We start from the raw sequence: 17,951 nt of genomic DNA on the forward strand, positions 1-17,951 counted from the left end.
AGTGTAGTGTCTGCTCATACATTACACAGTCTGAGGATATACATTCAAACCGTTCCATTTGACTGTAGCTTTTCTTGTACAAACTGAAGGAATTTTAAAAACAAGTCACTTGACACATTATTCATATAGTTACGTATACACTCATTGCATCCTACTTGCTATTGTGCATTGGCAAAATAAACTGAGGCATTAACATTATTGGTGGCTGGAAGAAGCTAATATTATTGCATGTTACTGCAAAGTGCGCTCATGCTCTACATATGCATAGCTGATATGTTGCAAATGTGTTACTTTTTTCATTGTTTCCCACATACACGATAGTGCTTTAGTGTACACAAGGAGCTGCAGTGAGTGATGATAGCCCTAAGCTTTGGTTGCACCACAGATCAAATGATATTTCATCTTGCCAGAGATGAAAATTTCATGTGACTGTAGAATTTTCCACTTTTTCACTGAAAGCAGCTAAACAAGCAGCAGTAGCAGTGATGACTTTGTGGTCAGCTACTGCACTACAATATCATGAAAAATATTTTAGCATTATGAGCTAAAAGAAAAAGATCAGCATTTACATTTTTGTGGTCCTCTGTACATATGTTATTGTGTGTGTGTGTGTGTGTGTGTGTGTGTGTGTGTGTGTGTGTGTGTGTGTGTGTGTGTGTGTGTGTGTGTGTGTGTGTGTGTGTGTGTGTGTGTGTGTGTGTTCTATGTATGCTTCCCATATGGCCATAGCAGCTTTTCCCTGAAATTTGTTTTCACTGAAAAAGAAAGGATTGTGGAAGGACTTACTGTATACTCTTTTTGTTCTGACACTCTTGAGACGTTAGAGACTCAAATGTCTGTAGCACCAACCTATTGGCAGATTGATCATAATATGCAACCAGAAGTAAGACAGAAGAAATAAGATCTAGTTCACTCTGTCCCCGGCAAGCTTCATCACTTGAACTTTTTTTGTTTTCATTCTGCAGTACACCAACAGCCTGTTAGCTCCTACAACCAGAGGTACTGTATCTTCAGATCATCACATTCTCATGTCCAAAGCCCCCATGGTTGAGAATGTGTTTTGAATCTGAGCATACTGTAATCGGCAAAGCTGCTTTCTACTGACACTGTATATGTAATGCAATGTTATAGGCTTCAATACAACAAATACAAGCATATGTACCTTGTAGAATCTATACGTATCATCTCAAAGCTCATCATCACAAAGCTCCATGCTTATCAGTGTATTCCTTTTCGGTTGATGCTTCTTTTTTTTATCCATGAACACCAGTTTTGTGTGTTGATTTTCCTTGCACTGTTTTAATTCCCCACTTCAGATGCTCTTACTGTTTAAAATCGAAATGGATTATGCACTATGGTGTCGATAGTGGTTCCAGAAGAGATTGTCAGCAAAAGGTATATTTTGGATGGCATAAATCTATACAGTAGGTTATTGGTAGTTTTCATCTGTCTTAAAAATGGCTCAGAAAAGAAATCACTCAATTAAAGCCTAAACACTTAAATCTGATGTTCTAATTAAACATCCTTTCCCACAGTGTCTAAACTAATCCCAATCTGAATAAGCTATTATGGGTACTTTAGATCAAGCTTGCTCAGATGAGGCACTTCAGTATTTCATCCTGCAATACAGTGTGAGACTTGTTGGCTACTCATGCAACACGGGGCTTGATTTGAACTTTGAACCCAGCAAAACTAGACTTACCAAAATACATACTATGTAGAGCACCAGGCATCATATCCAAATCAACTGGGCAAAGGAACAGAAACCAAAATGTAAATAAAAAAAATCAGGAAACAAAAAGAATAGAAAACTTAATATAGGTATCTGTGGTTTTGTAGATGCTAATTCCCACACTCCATCCCCCACTCAAAACCCCAACCACTGTCCAAGAGGTTCTCTGATGCTAGTCGCTCCTGAACTCCTCTTCAATTTCTGGGAGGTTCTTTTTTTCTCTCCTCAGAGTCTCGGTGAGGGGTCTGGAGCTACTGGGGGACTCCAGGTTTTTAGGTTCATTGGTATGGTAACTGCCCTTCTGCTGATAGGCATACACATAGATGCTGTACAGGCCTCCAAAGAGCAGCAACAGCGCCAGGATCACAATAACTGAAGGACAAGAATAGGAGTCAGACATTATCCACAAGACCTGGAAGAAAAAGCTGCTCCAAGAAATACTGATGACAAGCAAGTGTTGCTTGACACAAAGATAGGTACAACTTTCTTATCTTAACAAGACAAACTGTTGGAATAAATTAATTTAGGTCTCATGTCGCCTATGATGACATAACACGCTTTCTTTCTGCTGTGCCAGAAGTCTGTGATCTAATTCTGTAACATCTTAAGTGTGATGTTTACATTCTGCGCATGTGTGGTTTTTTGGTCTCTCTGAACAAGAAATCACTGCTCACACTAGTGATTTAATTAGTTAGTGTGATTTACTGTGAAAGGTCATCAAAACATACAGAAAGACAAAAAATATAGGGGGTTATCTGATTGTTGGGTTTTCTCTGTTCTGTTTGTATCATTTGGGGGTTTTTACTTTACAATATAAACTGCCTCGAGGCAACTGTTGTTGTGATTTATAAATACTGAATGCGCTCTCACTGGAATTAGACCTGCCTTTCGAGACATTCTTTGCTGGGTTTGATCTCTTCTTCCTCTTTTTTCGCCTGTTCCTTTTAGGGGACGCAATGGATTTACCTCCATCTTACCCGATCACCAGCATATTCTCCCACTATAACTCTCTGCATTTCTTCCTTTTCTACATTCAAAAATCTTTTTCTGTGGTCTTCTTTTTTTCTTCCTACCTGACAGCTCCATATTTAACATACTTTGTTCAGCATACACACTCTTCTGCACATGTCCAAATGATCTCAGCCTTGCCTTTCTCACTTTTATCTCCAAATTGACCTGTGCTTCCTGTCTTTTTGTTATTGCTGCACTATACATGATAGCAGATTGCACTATCATCTTACAAACCTTCCTTTTCACTCTTGTCACAAATCTCACCTGACTTGCCGCTACCCACTCCATCTGGCCTGCACGCTCTTCTTCGCCTCTCTTGCCTTCCTCTCATTCTCATTCTTCCTCTGTCTTGCCTCTGCTGACTTTCATTTCTCTGCAGTGCATACCTCCATCTCTATAGACTCTTTTAGGCCTGCTCCCTACTCTCAAATACAAATCACAGCATCGTCTACAAACATTCATGGAGGCTCCTACTTGACCTCATCTGTCAGCCTGTCCATCACTATTGTAAACAACAAGGGGCTCAGCGCTGATCCCTAAGCTAATCCCACCCCCAACTTGAACCCATCTGTCACTCCTACCGCACACCTCACCACTGTCCCACTGTCCTCATGCATGTCCTGCAACACCCTCACATACTTCTCTGTCACTCCTGACTTCATCCCCACACACTTCTGTCATCTGAATAACCGCCTTCCACTCTTCTTCCTCTCCATACATGTCCTCACTTCCTCCTCAGTAATCCTCTGTTGGATTTGATACATTTAAAATATGATCTGAAATAGTGCACTCTCTGAAGCAAGGTCTTAGTAAGCCAGAGGAAATTTTCAGATAGCTAGAGGAATTTTCTGAAGATTGGAGTGACCTGATAAGCACTTTGTCCTTAGTTCCCAAGCAGCTGCATTTAGAATTTGCTAAATGAATATGGACTTTGAAGATGGACTTTCTGTAATCCAGCTGTAGCAAAGGCATAAATGAGTTTTTGCATCAGATTGAAATGACATCAACTATAACTTCAAGATGAAAGACCATATTACAAACATGGTTTTTCATCTTAAAAGAGAGTGCTTGTAAGTATTCAGAGACCAGCTGTACATGAGCTTTTAGACCAACCACATTTAATATTTGACAATTCAATGAGTGCAATCGTGGCATTAAATTGCCTGTAGGTGTGTGGAGGTTTTTTGTCGCTCAGACTGTTTGCTGTGTAATGAAATGGCAAAACATCAACAGTGTTTGCCAGCCTTTCTGCCAATAAAATGTTCTCAGCGCCTTAGGTTCATAAACACAGCAAATGGTTACAGAGAATGGTCTGTGAAGTATAAAAAAAGATAACTTCTGATGTTCTACAGTATTTCTATGTCTCTTGGAAAGATATAGAAGGGTAGAAATGGAAGGAAAATCAACATAAAGTGTCCTAAAATGGTGTTGAATCCTTTCACTAAAACTTCATTGTACGTTTACCTCAATCTAAAATGAGGAAGACCGTCCTTCCACAAGATGTATGTCGTTCTGATTGCAGTGATTATTCCCTCAAAGAGTAAAAGGGGAATCTAAATCAGGCTGACTAAATATCCCCCAGAGCATAACAGAGCCACTGGATCATTCACTGTAGAGCTCGAGCATTCGGGTCTTATTATCTCTGTGAACGCTTTTTCTGCCAGTAGAGATTAGCATTTTATTTCATTGGTAATATTAAAACAGGAGGTGTAATTTCTGAGTCATAACCATTTTATCTATGACAATATATCAGACAGAGAAGATGTCTGATATCTGGGAGGGACCTTTGTCAGCATAGCTGAATGTTGCATTAATCTTTAATGACATACTGATGTCCAGTATTAGCATAATATCTCAGAAGCAAAATGATTTATTAAGCTAAAGCATCTATCAATGATGAACAGTAAGCTGGGGCCATGCAGACTAAATATAGCTAATCCGGTAAAGGTCTCAGACAGGGATGGAGCAGGGAGTCTCTGTGCTGCAGTTTAATCCTGAGACTCCAGCCTCTCCTGCTCATCAGGGGGACCTGCTCTAATTTTTTTTTCATCTGTGATACTATGCTGCAGGCTGCTCATCTGCTCTCAGTGCATGTCCTCCACATCCATGTTCTCATTATAATATTCATGTTGATTATATAACAAATACCTTCTATAAATGCATATTGAAAGCAAGTCAGCTGGCATTGTTATTGTTATGACAGCTTATATCTCTGTGTTGCAAGTACGGTCCAACACTCATGGCTATTAATTATATATATATATATATATCAAATAACTCATACATTGCACTAATTTTCTTTATTTAATCAGTATACCTGAATGCACTCAAATATAGACAACACTATCATTTGGTATGAACTGAAATGCTTGAAAAATACTTATTTACTTTACACATGTTTTGTTTTTCCACATATAATGAAATTCTGCCTTCAGAAAGAATCAACCACTGAAATGCTCCTGTCAGACTCTGACAACTCTGCTCTAATTTTGGATTAGAGGATTTTAGGAAAAACTAAGAGAGAATTTGAAACAGCATTTGTGTCATCTGGGGCACGAGGAAAAGAGTAAAACAGAAATGAAGGAGATGAGTGGTGCTTTAGATTAAATGAAATAAACTACTAAATGTCACATTACACGTTTTGTACAACTTCAAGGTAAAAATGATTCTTACCTGTTATCCAAAATAGACCTAGGTCATCATGGATATAAATATACTCTGTAAGAGAGAGATGCACAGTTCAGGAAATGAACAGAAACCAATAATGCCTTTATTTCATGAGAGTTACACTTTGAAAAATAAACTTCTACCTATTCCAGTAAACCAGGGGTCGGCCTCCCATGGTACATAACCGAGGACAGGAGGGAAGGCACCACAAATAGACTCAGAGACATAGCCGTGCGTCTGTACTGGAGGATCTGTTTCGTTTGGACGGAACAGGGTCTTCAGAGGTGCATAGACATTATATCTGACCCCAGATATGCAGCCTATGAAGCCTGGAGCATTGTGCCTCTGGATTTCGTAGTCAATGTCACCAACCTCTGAAGGAAACGATACAGAAATTAAACATGAGATGAGGATCTGATTAAACAAAAAATAATTTAAAAAAAAATCCTTGCAGCAAGATGTTATTAATAACAGATCGTTAATAAGCCTTATACCCATCACTCTGCCCAGGAACATGGACTTTGGAGAGTCAAACCTGGCATCTTCCACCAAGGTTATCTTTTCCACAATAGGCTCCATGTAGTCCACCTATGGATAGAGAAACATTTGTTTTTACACCTCAAAGGGACATTGCAGAATAAAAAGACACCACTGCATTCCTATAGTACGACCAGCATCAATGATTATAAACAGTTAACCAGCTACAGATAAAGCACTTCCAAATAAAAAGCACTATTTTTAAGACATTCTCTGACGTGACATATGAAAGTAATAAATGTGAGGCTACCAACCTGGCTTTTATCAAAGGTAAAGATTCCAGCCTTTTTACCTGACCCCAAATCTAATCCCCAAATGTAAAACTATTACTTGAACATTTGTGTAGATCACTGTTCTTATAATTTGTAGGAAAATTCTGCTTCTCTTGGGGAAGTTCAGTTAGTTGGGTATCCTTAAGTAATGTTCAGAATTACGAGACATAATAAATGATTTCACAGAAAGTAATCTAAACCACAGATCACATTGTACACAGTGGGAGCAATGACAGCTTGAACCTGGGTTTTGATGGTTCTGTTGTGTCTGGTTATGTTCACATAGTGAGGGAATCCATCTGCCAGGTTTCTGTGAGTCAGCTGGTACTTGTGTGTTATGACTCCCAGCTTATACCTCAGATCTACACTACCTGAGGGGAGAGGCAAGAGAGTAAATCAATAGCATACAGTACTGTTTTGCTGAATAACTCTAACAAGTGAATAAAATCCCTACGCTCTCCTAAAAATGAGGTTATGTGCAAAGTTACGGCTTTCCCATTCTCAACAAATATTGTTTCTTAGTTTTCCATACCATCAGTCTTGAGGACGACAGCGATGTAGTCCTGGACGAAGGAGCTTATGTAGAGCAACACGGCTGGTGTGTGAACAGTGCTAAAACTGAACTCTATGTCATCTGCTGTATCGTTGTAGCCGAGACTGAAATTGTCGTAGTGCGGGTCAATCCAGTTGGCCCACGCTGCTTCATCTGATACTGGCTTCTTTCGTATGTTGTACCTCATCCATGATCCAATCTCAAAATAAGCTCCAATATCTTAGAAAAATAATTATTAGATTTCAGTCTGCATTTCATTACATTTACTTTTGTTGTGCTGAACATAACTTACCTTTATGGCAGTAGAAACCATCAAAGGCTGTATTGTTACAGTCACAAGTATAGGAAGCATATCCCTCGATACACTGCCCGCTGTTTCGACATGGTATGGTAGCATTAAGACACTGTCCAGTACAGTTCCTCCTTATGCCCTGTTCTTCGTTTACTTTCCCCTCTAAATCGAGAGGCACGCCATTCATCCGCAACCCTCGAAGGCAGCCCAAGAAAGGTCTCAAGGTACGATTGGCTGAACCTGTGACAAAGAACACTTGTATCAGTGGCTAGAGGACACATTAAATTGATTTAATTTGTGTCATTTTTATATTTTGAAATTTCCAAGTACACCTCAGGAAACCTACCTACAATGAGAGGATGTGTGAACTTCATGGTGATAAAAGTCTGAGGTGGGAAGCGTTTGACTGCCCATGGCTGATAATCTACCTTAATCCGAGCCAACTTCACGTTAAGCTCGGCCTGAACGAAATGCCACTCGTTGTCATTAAGTGGCACAGGAGAGTGTAGGGTCGCATTAAGGATGCCATCGCCAACCATAAATACAAAAGCAAGATCCTGGGTGGCTGGAGGAAAAGAAAAGATACAATTAGCAAAATACTTTTTACAAAATGTACAGTTCTAATAGGATAAACTTGAGAATTGCCTTCTAACAGATGAACCCACTCACTATTGAGCTCTATTCTTATAAAGTTTCTAAGATGATCATCAGAGTTCTCCAGGAAGACACAATGGTCACGGTAGGTTTTGAAGTGGAAAGAGATGTCAACAGTTGTTTCAGGCCTGAAGGTGGGGAATGTTATGTAAGTGGGCTTTGTGAAGGCTATGGTGTTCCAGATGTTTCCTGTGGAAAACATTGAAATAAATTTGGAGAAAAACAACTCAGAGCCCCTTGATACACTAGAAATGAGCATATGTGTTTGCGAAAGCCATAATATTTAATCTCACTGTCGCCATGGCAGCGGAGTGGCCCAACTGTGAAATGTGCTTCTGAGCCGGTCCTATTGGTGTCCCCGACCACCACCCTCCTCACAGGCAGATGGTCTCTAAAGTCCAAGTAGCCTTTGTCCGAGTACCTGAAAAGCCACAAAGAAAACTATTAATGTCAAAGTCACAAGGTAAACACGTTCAGCGTGTTCTTCTCTCACCATTGTCTATAGTCAGCGTCGCAGTTGCACTGAAACTTGGGGTCGACGCAGGTTTGATTGACAGCACAGCCGCATTTTTGGACTTCTCTGAATGTCCCACCCCAATAATAATGGCTCTGATTGTTGCGACCAATCCAGTAAGTGAAAGGCCTTCCATCTATTTTGAAAGAGAAATTGAATCTGTGTTTGAAACATGAATTCATTTTCAATATTTTCTTGCTTATTGATCATCTGCACCCTATTAAAATCTGTCTCATCCTACTTACTGGGTGTATTGAGGATACGGGACTTATAGCACGAGTAGTCTATCCACTGTTCACAGTACATGGAGGTGTTTGCAAGAGCAGTGACTTCATCCCAGGTGGCATTCCAGTAGTTGACATCTCCTATATATGGCTTGTCGATTGAACTCCCAATCACCTTAGTACCTTCCACTCGATCACTCAATATCACTGTCCAAGCTTTATATGCTGCAAAAAGGTTTGATAGATGTAAGTCAAATCAGAAAAGGATCAAAGAGAATAATGGGGGGAAAGTAAGGAACATGATGAAACACTAAAGAGAAATTTACTATATAATAATATCTTCCTCTATAATAATATGGAGGAAGCAGAGGATGAAAAGTTTTACAAGACAGATGCAAAGACAGCAACAGCTGGATCTCTCTTGATATATAAATCCTTTTTTAAATTTCCCTTGAAACTTCAGTGCACATTTCTCATTACCCTCACATAATAGCATGACTTTTTTTCTCTCCCTCTTTTCGCAATCTACAGATAAAACATCAAACACTGAACACAGTGCTGCTGCAGCCATGCATTATTAGCAACAATGACTACTTACATTTCATTTTGCAGTACACTTCAAATGGTTTCAATGGCCCACTGAGATCGGGATCGATGGTGTAGTTTCCAGACCAATACTTGCCACTGAGTCTGTAGGCCTCACATGATTCTTTATAAACCGCTGTTTGGGGAAATAATGGAGCAATTTATTATAATAAGGAGTATAAATAACACAAGCAAGGTGTTATTTATTTAAGAAAGTGTTGGCGTTTTACAATTATCAGCTAGCACTTACACATGTGACACACTTCTCCTTTATAGCCTGTATTCTCACACAGGCAGATGAAGTCATCCCAAGACTGGATGCATCTACCTTCGTGCTCGCATGGATTTGGAGTACATCTGCAGACAAAAGAGATTATTATACTAAGTTTTTGGTTATTGAAAAAGTGAGCGACTTACATAAATAACCAGTGTTTTTTTTTCACCATCCTATTCTCCTTTTGTGATATTTTTGTCCCGCCAAGTTCCTTTAGACAGAGTTTATGAGGTCAAGTTACTTTTAAAAACCAGACACACCAAACAGTTATGTCTGACAGCAATGTGGGGCCAAGTAGTCCACAAACATTACATATGGGTTATTAATAAATATGATAAATGATTCAGCATGACATACACTAATAGCTCATTATTGCAGTGCCGTATTAGTATCTTTTTAATTAAACGGAATCAGTCAGGTTTCCTGAATGACTGATAGTGTGTTTCACCTGTCAGTGATCCCACAGGTGCCCAACAGCAGCTCGGCATATCTTCCCCACTGTCGCATCAGAATAATGTCAATATCGAGCTGTTCGTTGTCTATGAAGATATGCTGCATGCAGCCATGGAAGCGATTCAGCTTGGTTTCACATTTCCTGACTGTGTTATTAGTTTTCGGACAACCTAAACGGAGGAAAGCAAATTTTGTAAGATTTGATGAGCACAGATTTGATCTATTTGATCTTTTTGTTGTTAGCAGTTATCTGAGAAATCGACTCACCTCCAAAAAAGTAGCGGTCGCCTGTCCGAATAGTGAAAGGGTTGGTGATCTTTAGTGGTGAGCCCTCCTCCTCATCAATAGTGAGAGTTAGCAGGTTGTCTCTGGCTGCCAAATCAACTGAATGCCAATAACCATCGTTTAGTCTGTATCCTGTGGAACAAGACGAAGCCCTTTGTGATGCTGTCATATTATGTTATCAGTACAGATATGTACAGTTGTTTTTGTACATATTATCAGTACAAAAATCACATGCATAATGCTAACCATTCTTTCAGTTGTCAGGTAAAGGTTGCCATGAATTGGCCATATAGAGTTTAGGGGCATGTCTCTACTATGGAGCTTTCCTGACCCTCCATGCATTTACATCCATAAGATCTTAGACAATGATACTGTTTTGTGATTTGCCTGTGTATACCACCACTGTGGATTTCAAACAATCAAGATGTGATGCATTAATAATCTTATTTTAACAAAGTCCCAAAAAGTTGATTCTGTTCATCTGGACATAAAGTTTTCAGTGGAAGAAACATTTCGTCACTCATCGAAGTGACTGCTTCAGTCTCAGCTGACTGCAGGTTCCCCCACCCTTATAAAGAGTAAATTTGCATATTGACTGAAACTAGCACCACTGGCGAGCAATGGGCTGTGAGGTCTGTTTCTTGATCATTAATATGTGTCTGAGAAAAGCCTACCAGCAGCAAACTGAATTTTCTTCTTGCCAGGCTGGAATATAGTGACATTGATCTGTCCCTCACTCAGACCCAGCTCAAGAGCACCCAGATCATCAGCAAAACGTGTGAACAGCAGGAGCCCTGTGTAGTCCCATGAGCGGAACTTGAACTTGACAAACATGCGGGGCCTCCTGAAGAACCCTGGCACCTGCAGGTAGTTATTGGGCCCAGCGAAGGTCATTGGTTTCAGCAAAATGTCACGGCAGGTAAAATGCATCTTTTTCTAGATGGAGAGAGAACATTGACCTCATTAGCCACACTGAAATGAATGACAGTGTTTGTGATTAAACTGTGAACATAAAACAGACAAATTTGGGTGAAGCTTCAAATTTTAAAGGCGATTACCCAAAATGATGATGTTGCTATATAATGGATTAGAGTTATCGTAGAGCCCTACCCTTCTTGGTATATGGATGTCGGGATCTTCTCTCTTGGCCTTGTCGATGACATTGATGCCATTGATGAAGACGTTTTCCATACAGCCCGCGAAATTTGGTGTGGAAGGGAGGTGAGGCATGTTTTGCTCTATTACTCCTCCTACATAGATCTAAGCATCGGGTATTAAGACAGTCAGATACCCAGCGCATTGTCCTACATTCACTAATATTTCTGCAGTTAAAGGGGAATATATTCCAGACAGTACCTGTTTATCTAGATCCAGATGAGTAAATTCTCCATTACATATTGCTGTCACTGTCTGACTGTCCACTGTGAGGTTCACCTGTCGACCATAACGTTTGATTGTGACATAGTGCCAGTGGAGATTATCAAGAAGGCTGCCAGCGGTCAGTGTAGTCCGTCCATTAACTTTGTGTACATTACTGCTTCCTGCAAACACAGCATGGAAGGAACTGAATAAAAATGTTCAAACCATGTTAAGATATTTGGCATAACTGAAAGACCTAACTCAACAACCTAACCAGCAATACCAAGATCCCTACCGTGACACTTCGGCTTTGTTTCAGGTTATCTCTGAGATGGATGTTACTCTTACAAAGATTTTAGTTCCTGGTTACAATAAATGCAAAACAATTTTTAATGCTGGTTGTACCAAGACTGATGTGCAGGTAAAGCCGGCCTTTCTTCAGCTCCAGGGTAAAGAGGTCTCCCTGAATCCCTTCACTGTGCAAAAGAAGGCCATCCTGCTCCAGAGTCTTGAAGTTTATGGCAATGTGGTCCTGCAGCGTACGGGACTTTTTTTCAGGATACTTGTAGACCACTGAGTCATCTCCATTGTACTGTAGCACATAGGAATCTGCAACAAAATTTCAACCTGATTCAGTTTAAAAGAGTAATGTGGCAAGTATGCTACATGGCTCCTGTCCTTGAGCTCCTTGAAATTGTTTGGCACTTTAGCTTGCGTAATGCATTCAAATAACTGAAGAGTACTGAGAGTAGTCGCTTATGAAAGAATATGGAACTAGTATAGCACATTTGGCATGTTTTAAAAATATAGTTAAGAGCTATGGTTAACTGCTGGATGTCAGTTAGAATCAGGAAATCCATGTTGAGCATCCTTCAGTCATTTTTACCATAAGGGCAGCCAAACAGCTCCAGTCTCACACCAATCTTCCCCCCATTCTCTGTGTTCCATGCCAGAGGCAGCAGACGAATATGTTTAGCGGTAAAGGCGTAATGGAAGACATTCCTCTTCACCTGATAATAATTCCAGTTACCAGGCAGCGTCTGCAAACAGATGAGACAGGAGAAGAGTGGAGAGTTATTGAGCCACTGCTATGGTGTTAAAGCCTTATTAAGAGGCGATGATGAATTGATGATGAGATTAGCTTTGTCAGTGATAATATTCTGTGCTGTCTTTGTTTTTCAGCCTGTGGCAATGAATATAATGGAACACCCACTGAATCCCAAATCTGCCATAGAGATTACATTTGACTAGTTAATCCTCGACTCATCCCTTTTATGGCTTTCATCCCACCACGGCCATTAGGGCCCAGTGACACCTACAGAGTTGCCTCCTTTCATGATGTACGGCGTCCAGGAGTCTGGTCGATCTCCGTAGAGCAGAGTGTATTTGGTGACCCAGTCATATGAGTTGAAGGTCCCCTGAGTGGCAACTGCCACCAGTCGGTACTTCCTGCCCAAGTCTATCTGCAACCATGGCTGTCTGTCCCTTGGGGAAGGGGACCAGCCACTGCTGCCTGAGGGCATGAAAACGAAAGATTTGATCAAATTTGTCAAGAATCAAATAACTGGAAATACAACTGTGACCTTACAGAGCTAACCTTAAATCTTACTGGAATGATTACACAGTATGCAGTGTATGCTACTACTTATCAAACTGTGTTTGAAATACCTGCATCATAGCTGGTAAACACTCTATTTTACCTGCTAGTTGCTAACTTTGTTTAAAAAAAAAAATAGCTTCCTTTGCTAAAAGAAGGTTCAATCAAATTAAAAAATAATAAAACATGATTTTATGTTTTAGTCGCAGGATTTTTTAAATAAATTATATCATTTTCTCTTCATTTCCATTGAAAGTATTGTCACCTTAAGATAGAGTCCCTTACTTTATGGCTTATAGATAGTGGATCTGAATGGAAGTACTACGGTGAATTTGTGCTGTGAATCAGGTCTCAAATATAACTAGCATAAAGTTAAGGACTGGCTCTACATTACAAGAACTTACCATATAGTTTGGCAAAATTGGCAGAGTACAGAAAGTTATATCTGGAAGAGGCCAGGAAGGAGGACGCATACAGCCCAGAGATGAGTGGATCGGCACATTCTCCTGCAGTGAAAACAGGGACAACACCAACGTCAGAAGGTGTTTTAAAAAGTTGCTTTTTATAACGATGCATCATTCGAAATGAATAACAACAGCAGGCACTCCTGCACAGCTAGATAAGAAAACTCCACTTGGAGATTAATTAGCGGTTACTGCATTCTCTGGGAGACACATTTACTCGGATTAATTCAATTAAATTCAAAGCAAAGCACTAATACCTTTAGTATTGTTTTGTTTGTTTTTTTGCAGATTAAAATAAACACATGTTAACTATAATAATAATAATAATAATAATAATAATAATAATACGTTTATAATATAATGTCAATTTTCATTGTTATGCTGATGACACCCAGCTCTACATTTCCTCCAAACCTAATTCATCCCTTCTGTCTTATGGAGATGAGATCATGATTCTCCTCTAATTTTCTCAAACTTAACAGAAATTAAACAGATCCCTATCTATGCGATCTGCTCCATATTACCACTAACTTCCCGCTCTCTCAAATCTTCATCTGCAATTCATCTTGTTGGTCCTTCTGCTTGTCTTATCACTACGGGGAACAGAGCTTTCGGTCGCTCTGCTCCTCGGCTCTGGAACTCGTTTCCTCCTCTCATAAGAAATATAGATTCCCTTCCCTTATTTAAGTCACAGCTCAATACACATCTTACTTTTTTGTATTTTAATGTATTTTAATCTACTGTTTTATTGATATCTTTCTTTTCTTTGTAAGGTGACCTTGGGTTTCAGAAATGCACCATCAAATAAAATGTATTATTATTATTATTATACAGACATATATATATATATAATATTTAAAGAGAGAGAGCGCTGTCATGCTGCTTTGCTATTGTACATGTGGTTATAAGGCTAATGGGGCCATCACGCATCTGCTCAGACTTGCTCCCTGCTTGAGGGCTGTTAAAAGTGACCATAATTCTACTTAATCTTGCTTCTGTCGTGGCTGGGGATAAATGGCTGATGCCCTCACCTCCAGCTGTAAAGGAAACAGTTTCTCATTTTACGTGCCAAAATATGCTCCTTGAGACTCTTAAGACATTTAAAATAGATAAACCAAAATCCTAGAGGGATAATATTTGTTCAATGAAAGACAAAGCAGGTGCATCAATAAATAAATAAAATGTTTTAATCTTGCTTATGTATAACTATTATTGAAATGGAAGAAGCTCCTATCTGACCTTCCACCAGTGTCAGTATAATCCTCTCTTAAATGTTTGGAGTTGTTTACTACTAAACAGGAGTTTTAATCATTGTTTTACATTCGTGGAGGTCATACAGAAGAAGGCATGGTAACCAGCAGCTAAGGACAAGGCATGTTAGCAGAGTTAGTATACTGACTGCAAATGGAGCTAGATGAGGACAAGTGGAGCACAGTCTGAAATTTTAAACAACTTTAATGAGTTCCGTCCACATCTCTCCAAGGGCATGCTGCACATTCAGAGGGAGGAAATGTGCTGAACTTTCTGATTCAGCTTCTTCTCTAATGGCTTTCTCTCTCTTTGTGATACAGAAATGCCTGCTATTCTGCAGATAATCAATAACAAATCTCTGCTGCATTACTTTACTGCTGTGCTCTAAAGCCATTTCAAGTGAACCACACCCTCAAATGTCCAGTCCCACAAAAAATACATATACTTTGAAGTTTTGAGATGCAATCACATAAAAAAAAGCTCCTTTTCTATTCGTAGCTTGAGTAATTACTTCTTTAACTTCTTCAGTTACTAGTAAATGAAATGGTGTTTGGCTTTAACAGCTTCATCTTAGACTGCATCAAGGTAACCTAGGTCACACAGCTCCTCCTTTTTATGAAAAGCATGTCACGCACTCCGCACCCAGACCTATTCACTGTCTCACTTCCTTTCCCTCCTTTTGATACCACTCTCTTTATCTCCACCCCAACTCTAAAAACCCTCCAATCTTCCGTGCTTTCACTGTATCCCATTACTCTTGCTCATCATCATCATCATCATCGCATAATGTTCTCTGCCTTCTCTGCCTGTCTCTTCCCTATTGGGCGTTGTCATGCTGCAGCAGTTAGAGCATACCTGAAGCCTGTGTACCCTGCTACTTGTGATTTTGCACTCCTCCTGTCTGTGCACCACACGGGGTAGTCTATTTCTCCGTTTATCATTAAGAGGCTGTGGAGAACAGCGTAGCTGTGTAGAGCTCTAGCACCACTCATGCTGAAATATCATTCTGCCGCTAGTGTGGGTAGGCCTGTCTGGGCTGACACATCGTTTTTGCCGGTTACATACAGTATGCAGAGGCACCTCCTTTGACTGACGCTGCTCTGTGATGCATGGCTGCTGACGATTCACACAGCAACCCTGTCTGAGTGAAGGCATCCACTGAATGCGGGCATCTCCAAACATACCAAAACATACTGCAACAAAGCAGCACATAAGAATGGCAAGAAAGGTTTTGCTAAATTATTCATATTTGGGCAGACATCACAGTGGGTGGTGCCTGACTACCAAGGACCAAAACTACAAACACTACAGAATATCAGAGTTCTGCTGAGACTTAAAGTTAAATCTAAATGACTATTGCAGCTTCTTTAGATATAAATTCCCCTCTCATGAACCAAACAGTTAGTTCCTTGTTATTCAGACTATAAGCTTTAGATTTATTCACATGTATTCCACCTTCTTATTCCTCACACACACACACACATACACACACACTCTCACTTCAGAGAGCGAGTTTCAGCCTCACCCCAGGATGATTTAGTGGGGTGAGGCTCTGAGATCTAAGACTCCATTTTATTCTGGCACAGCTCCACTGTGCATGTCTCCACAGCAGACCACAGGGCTGCATTAAACTATCATCAGAACTTTTGTAGATAAAACACAGAGACATCAACTTATTGATTGGAAATCAGCAAACGAATGCACTTGACAAACATATTCAGCTTAACTGGTTTCTCTGTTCATCTTCTGCAGTTAGCGTGGCATCACAGAGAAACTTTCTCTTTTTCTCAAAATAAAAAAAAAATAGTTCCTGTATAGCAAAGTTATAATTTCTCATAAGGGGATATCTCAAAGGCATATATCAATACTACAATGTGGAACCATTTATGTTCTCAATAACCTAACAACAACACATAGATAGATAGATAGATAGATAGATAGATAGATAGATAGATAGATAGATAGATAGATAGATAGATAGATAGATAGATAGATAGATAGATAGATAGATAGATAGATAGATAGATAGATAGATAGATAGATAGATAGATAGATAGATAGATAGATAGATAGATAGATAGATAGATAGATAGAGGTAAGTCAGTATCTGAATTTCTGAATTTCACATTCCAAAGTGACAGGAAGTCATACCTTAGTCCATCCTCCATCTTTCTTACCTAAACTAATGAGCCAGTATCTGGGAGTGTGCGTTAAAGAAGCAGTGAAGACTCTCTGAGGTCATCTTGACAGTGACATCACACATAACGCTTATCGGTATGCATTCAAGCTCTGGTGAATGGGTCTAGGTGGGTGTTTAGCCTTACCCAATTTTAGCCCCAAACATACCCCCACAAACGTATTCCTTATTCTGTCACCTGCAAGACAACTGAAGCACTTCAGCAGTCTTATAGCAGATGTTGATTTCCCATTAAGCTAAAAGCGAGATGCAGCGCTTTCTGGGCAGCTCATGGACACCTAGGTTTCCCAAAAAAAAAAGTACTGCAGTGGGCTGGTCCCGGTCAGGACGCTGAGCCCTGCTCTCTCAAACGTTGCTATTAAAAATCGCTCAACCGATTCTCGCCAACAAGAAGATACACTGTGTGTGTATATTATTATATTTGAATCAACATAAACAGCACTGCGCTTTTAAAATAAAATAGAGTTGAGCCCGCACGCTGCAGAAACTTGCGTGCAGGCTGGGAGAAAGCACTGCAATGCAGACAGTCCAGTGCAAAGGGGGATCGCCGTGCGCACCTTTTGCAGGACCGACGTGGTTTGCTTCAACACTTTTCGTGCTTTGAAATGTTCAGTAGCCAAAAGAAAGCCGTGAAAATGAAATCGTGTCCGTTTAACACAATGCCCGGTTTCGTCGCAGCGTGCGTTGCCCTTCAAACATCCCAACATCTCAGGCTACATTTTGCCCTCCAGTGGTATTTTTCACTCATCAGGTTATCGCGTGTTAGAATGCAACTTTTTCGTCAGCGTATGATCCGACACTAAACAGTCTGCAGATAATGCATGTATATACACCCTGAAATATTTTAATCATATTCTAGCAAGCGACAGTAGATGAATAATTGCTGTTTCACAAGACTTACGTGATGAGCAATGTTGAAACCCCCAAAACAAGAGGCATATGCTCAGTGTTTTGCAAGTCATCCTTCACTTAGGACACGTTTATCCACATATGCTATGTTAATTAGATCGTAGATTGTTCTGCAGCATCC

The 17,951-nt window shown here is 40.0% G+C and overlaps 1 protein-coding gene across 1 annotated transcript; it reads right to left on the reverse strand.

The window, feature by feature from the left end:
• Nucleotides 1-1,378: 1,378 nt before the first annotated feature.
• cntnap1 (contactin associated protein 1) lies at nucleotides 1,379-17,951 on the reverse strand. The gene is made up of 24 exons (XM_080905640.1): nucleotides 17,823-17,951; nucleotides 13,414-13,515; nucleotides 12,732-12,925; nucleotides 12,299-12,452; nucleotides 11,818-12,021; nucleotides 11,410-11,594; nucleotides 11,164-11,313; nucleotides 10,728-10,989; nucleotides 10,036-10,185; nucleotides 9,764-9,938; nucleotides 9,292-9,398; nucleotides 9,055-9,177; nucleotides 8,478-8,681; nucleotides 8,212-8,368; nucleotides 8,012-8,139; nucleotides 7,734-7,907; nucleotides 7,411-7,629; nucleotides 7,065-7,304; nucleotides 6,752-6,991; nucleotides 6,463-6,590; nucleotides 5,905-5,998; nucleotides 5,554-5,784; nucleotides 5,417-5,461; nucleotides 1,379-2,104 (listed from the first exon to the last, which is right to left on the reverse strand). Exons 1-24 carry the CDS (start codon nucleotides 17,881-17,883, stop codon nucleotides 1,905-1,907), a joined length of 3,927 nt encoding a protein of 1,308 aa, XP_080761766.1. The 5' UTR covers nucleotides 17,884-17,951; the 3' UTR covers nucleotides 1,379-1,904.

Source organism: Rhamphochromis sp. 'chilingali' (assembly GCF_963969265.1).
Source record: "Rhamphochromis sp. 'chilingali' genome assembly, chromosome: 15".
NCBI classification, from domain to species: domain Eukaryota; kingdom Metazoa; phylum Chordata; class Actinopteri; order Cichliformes; family Cichlidae; genus Rhamphochromis; species Rhamphochromis sp. 'chilingali'.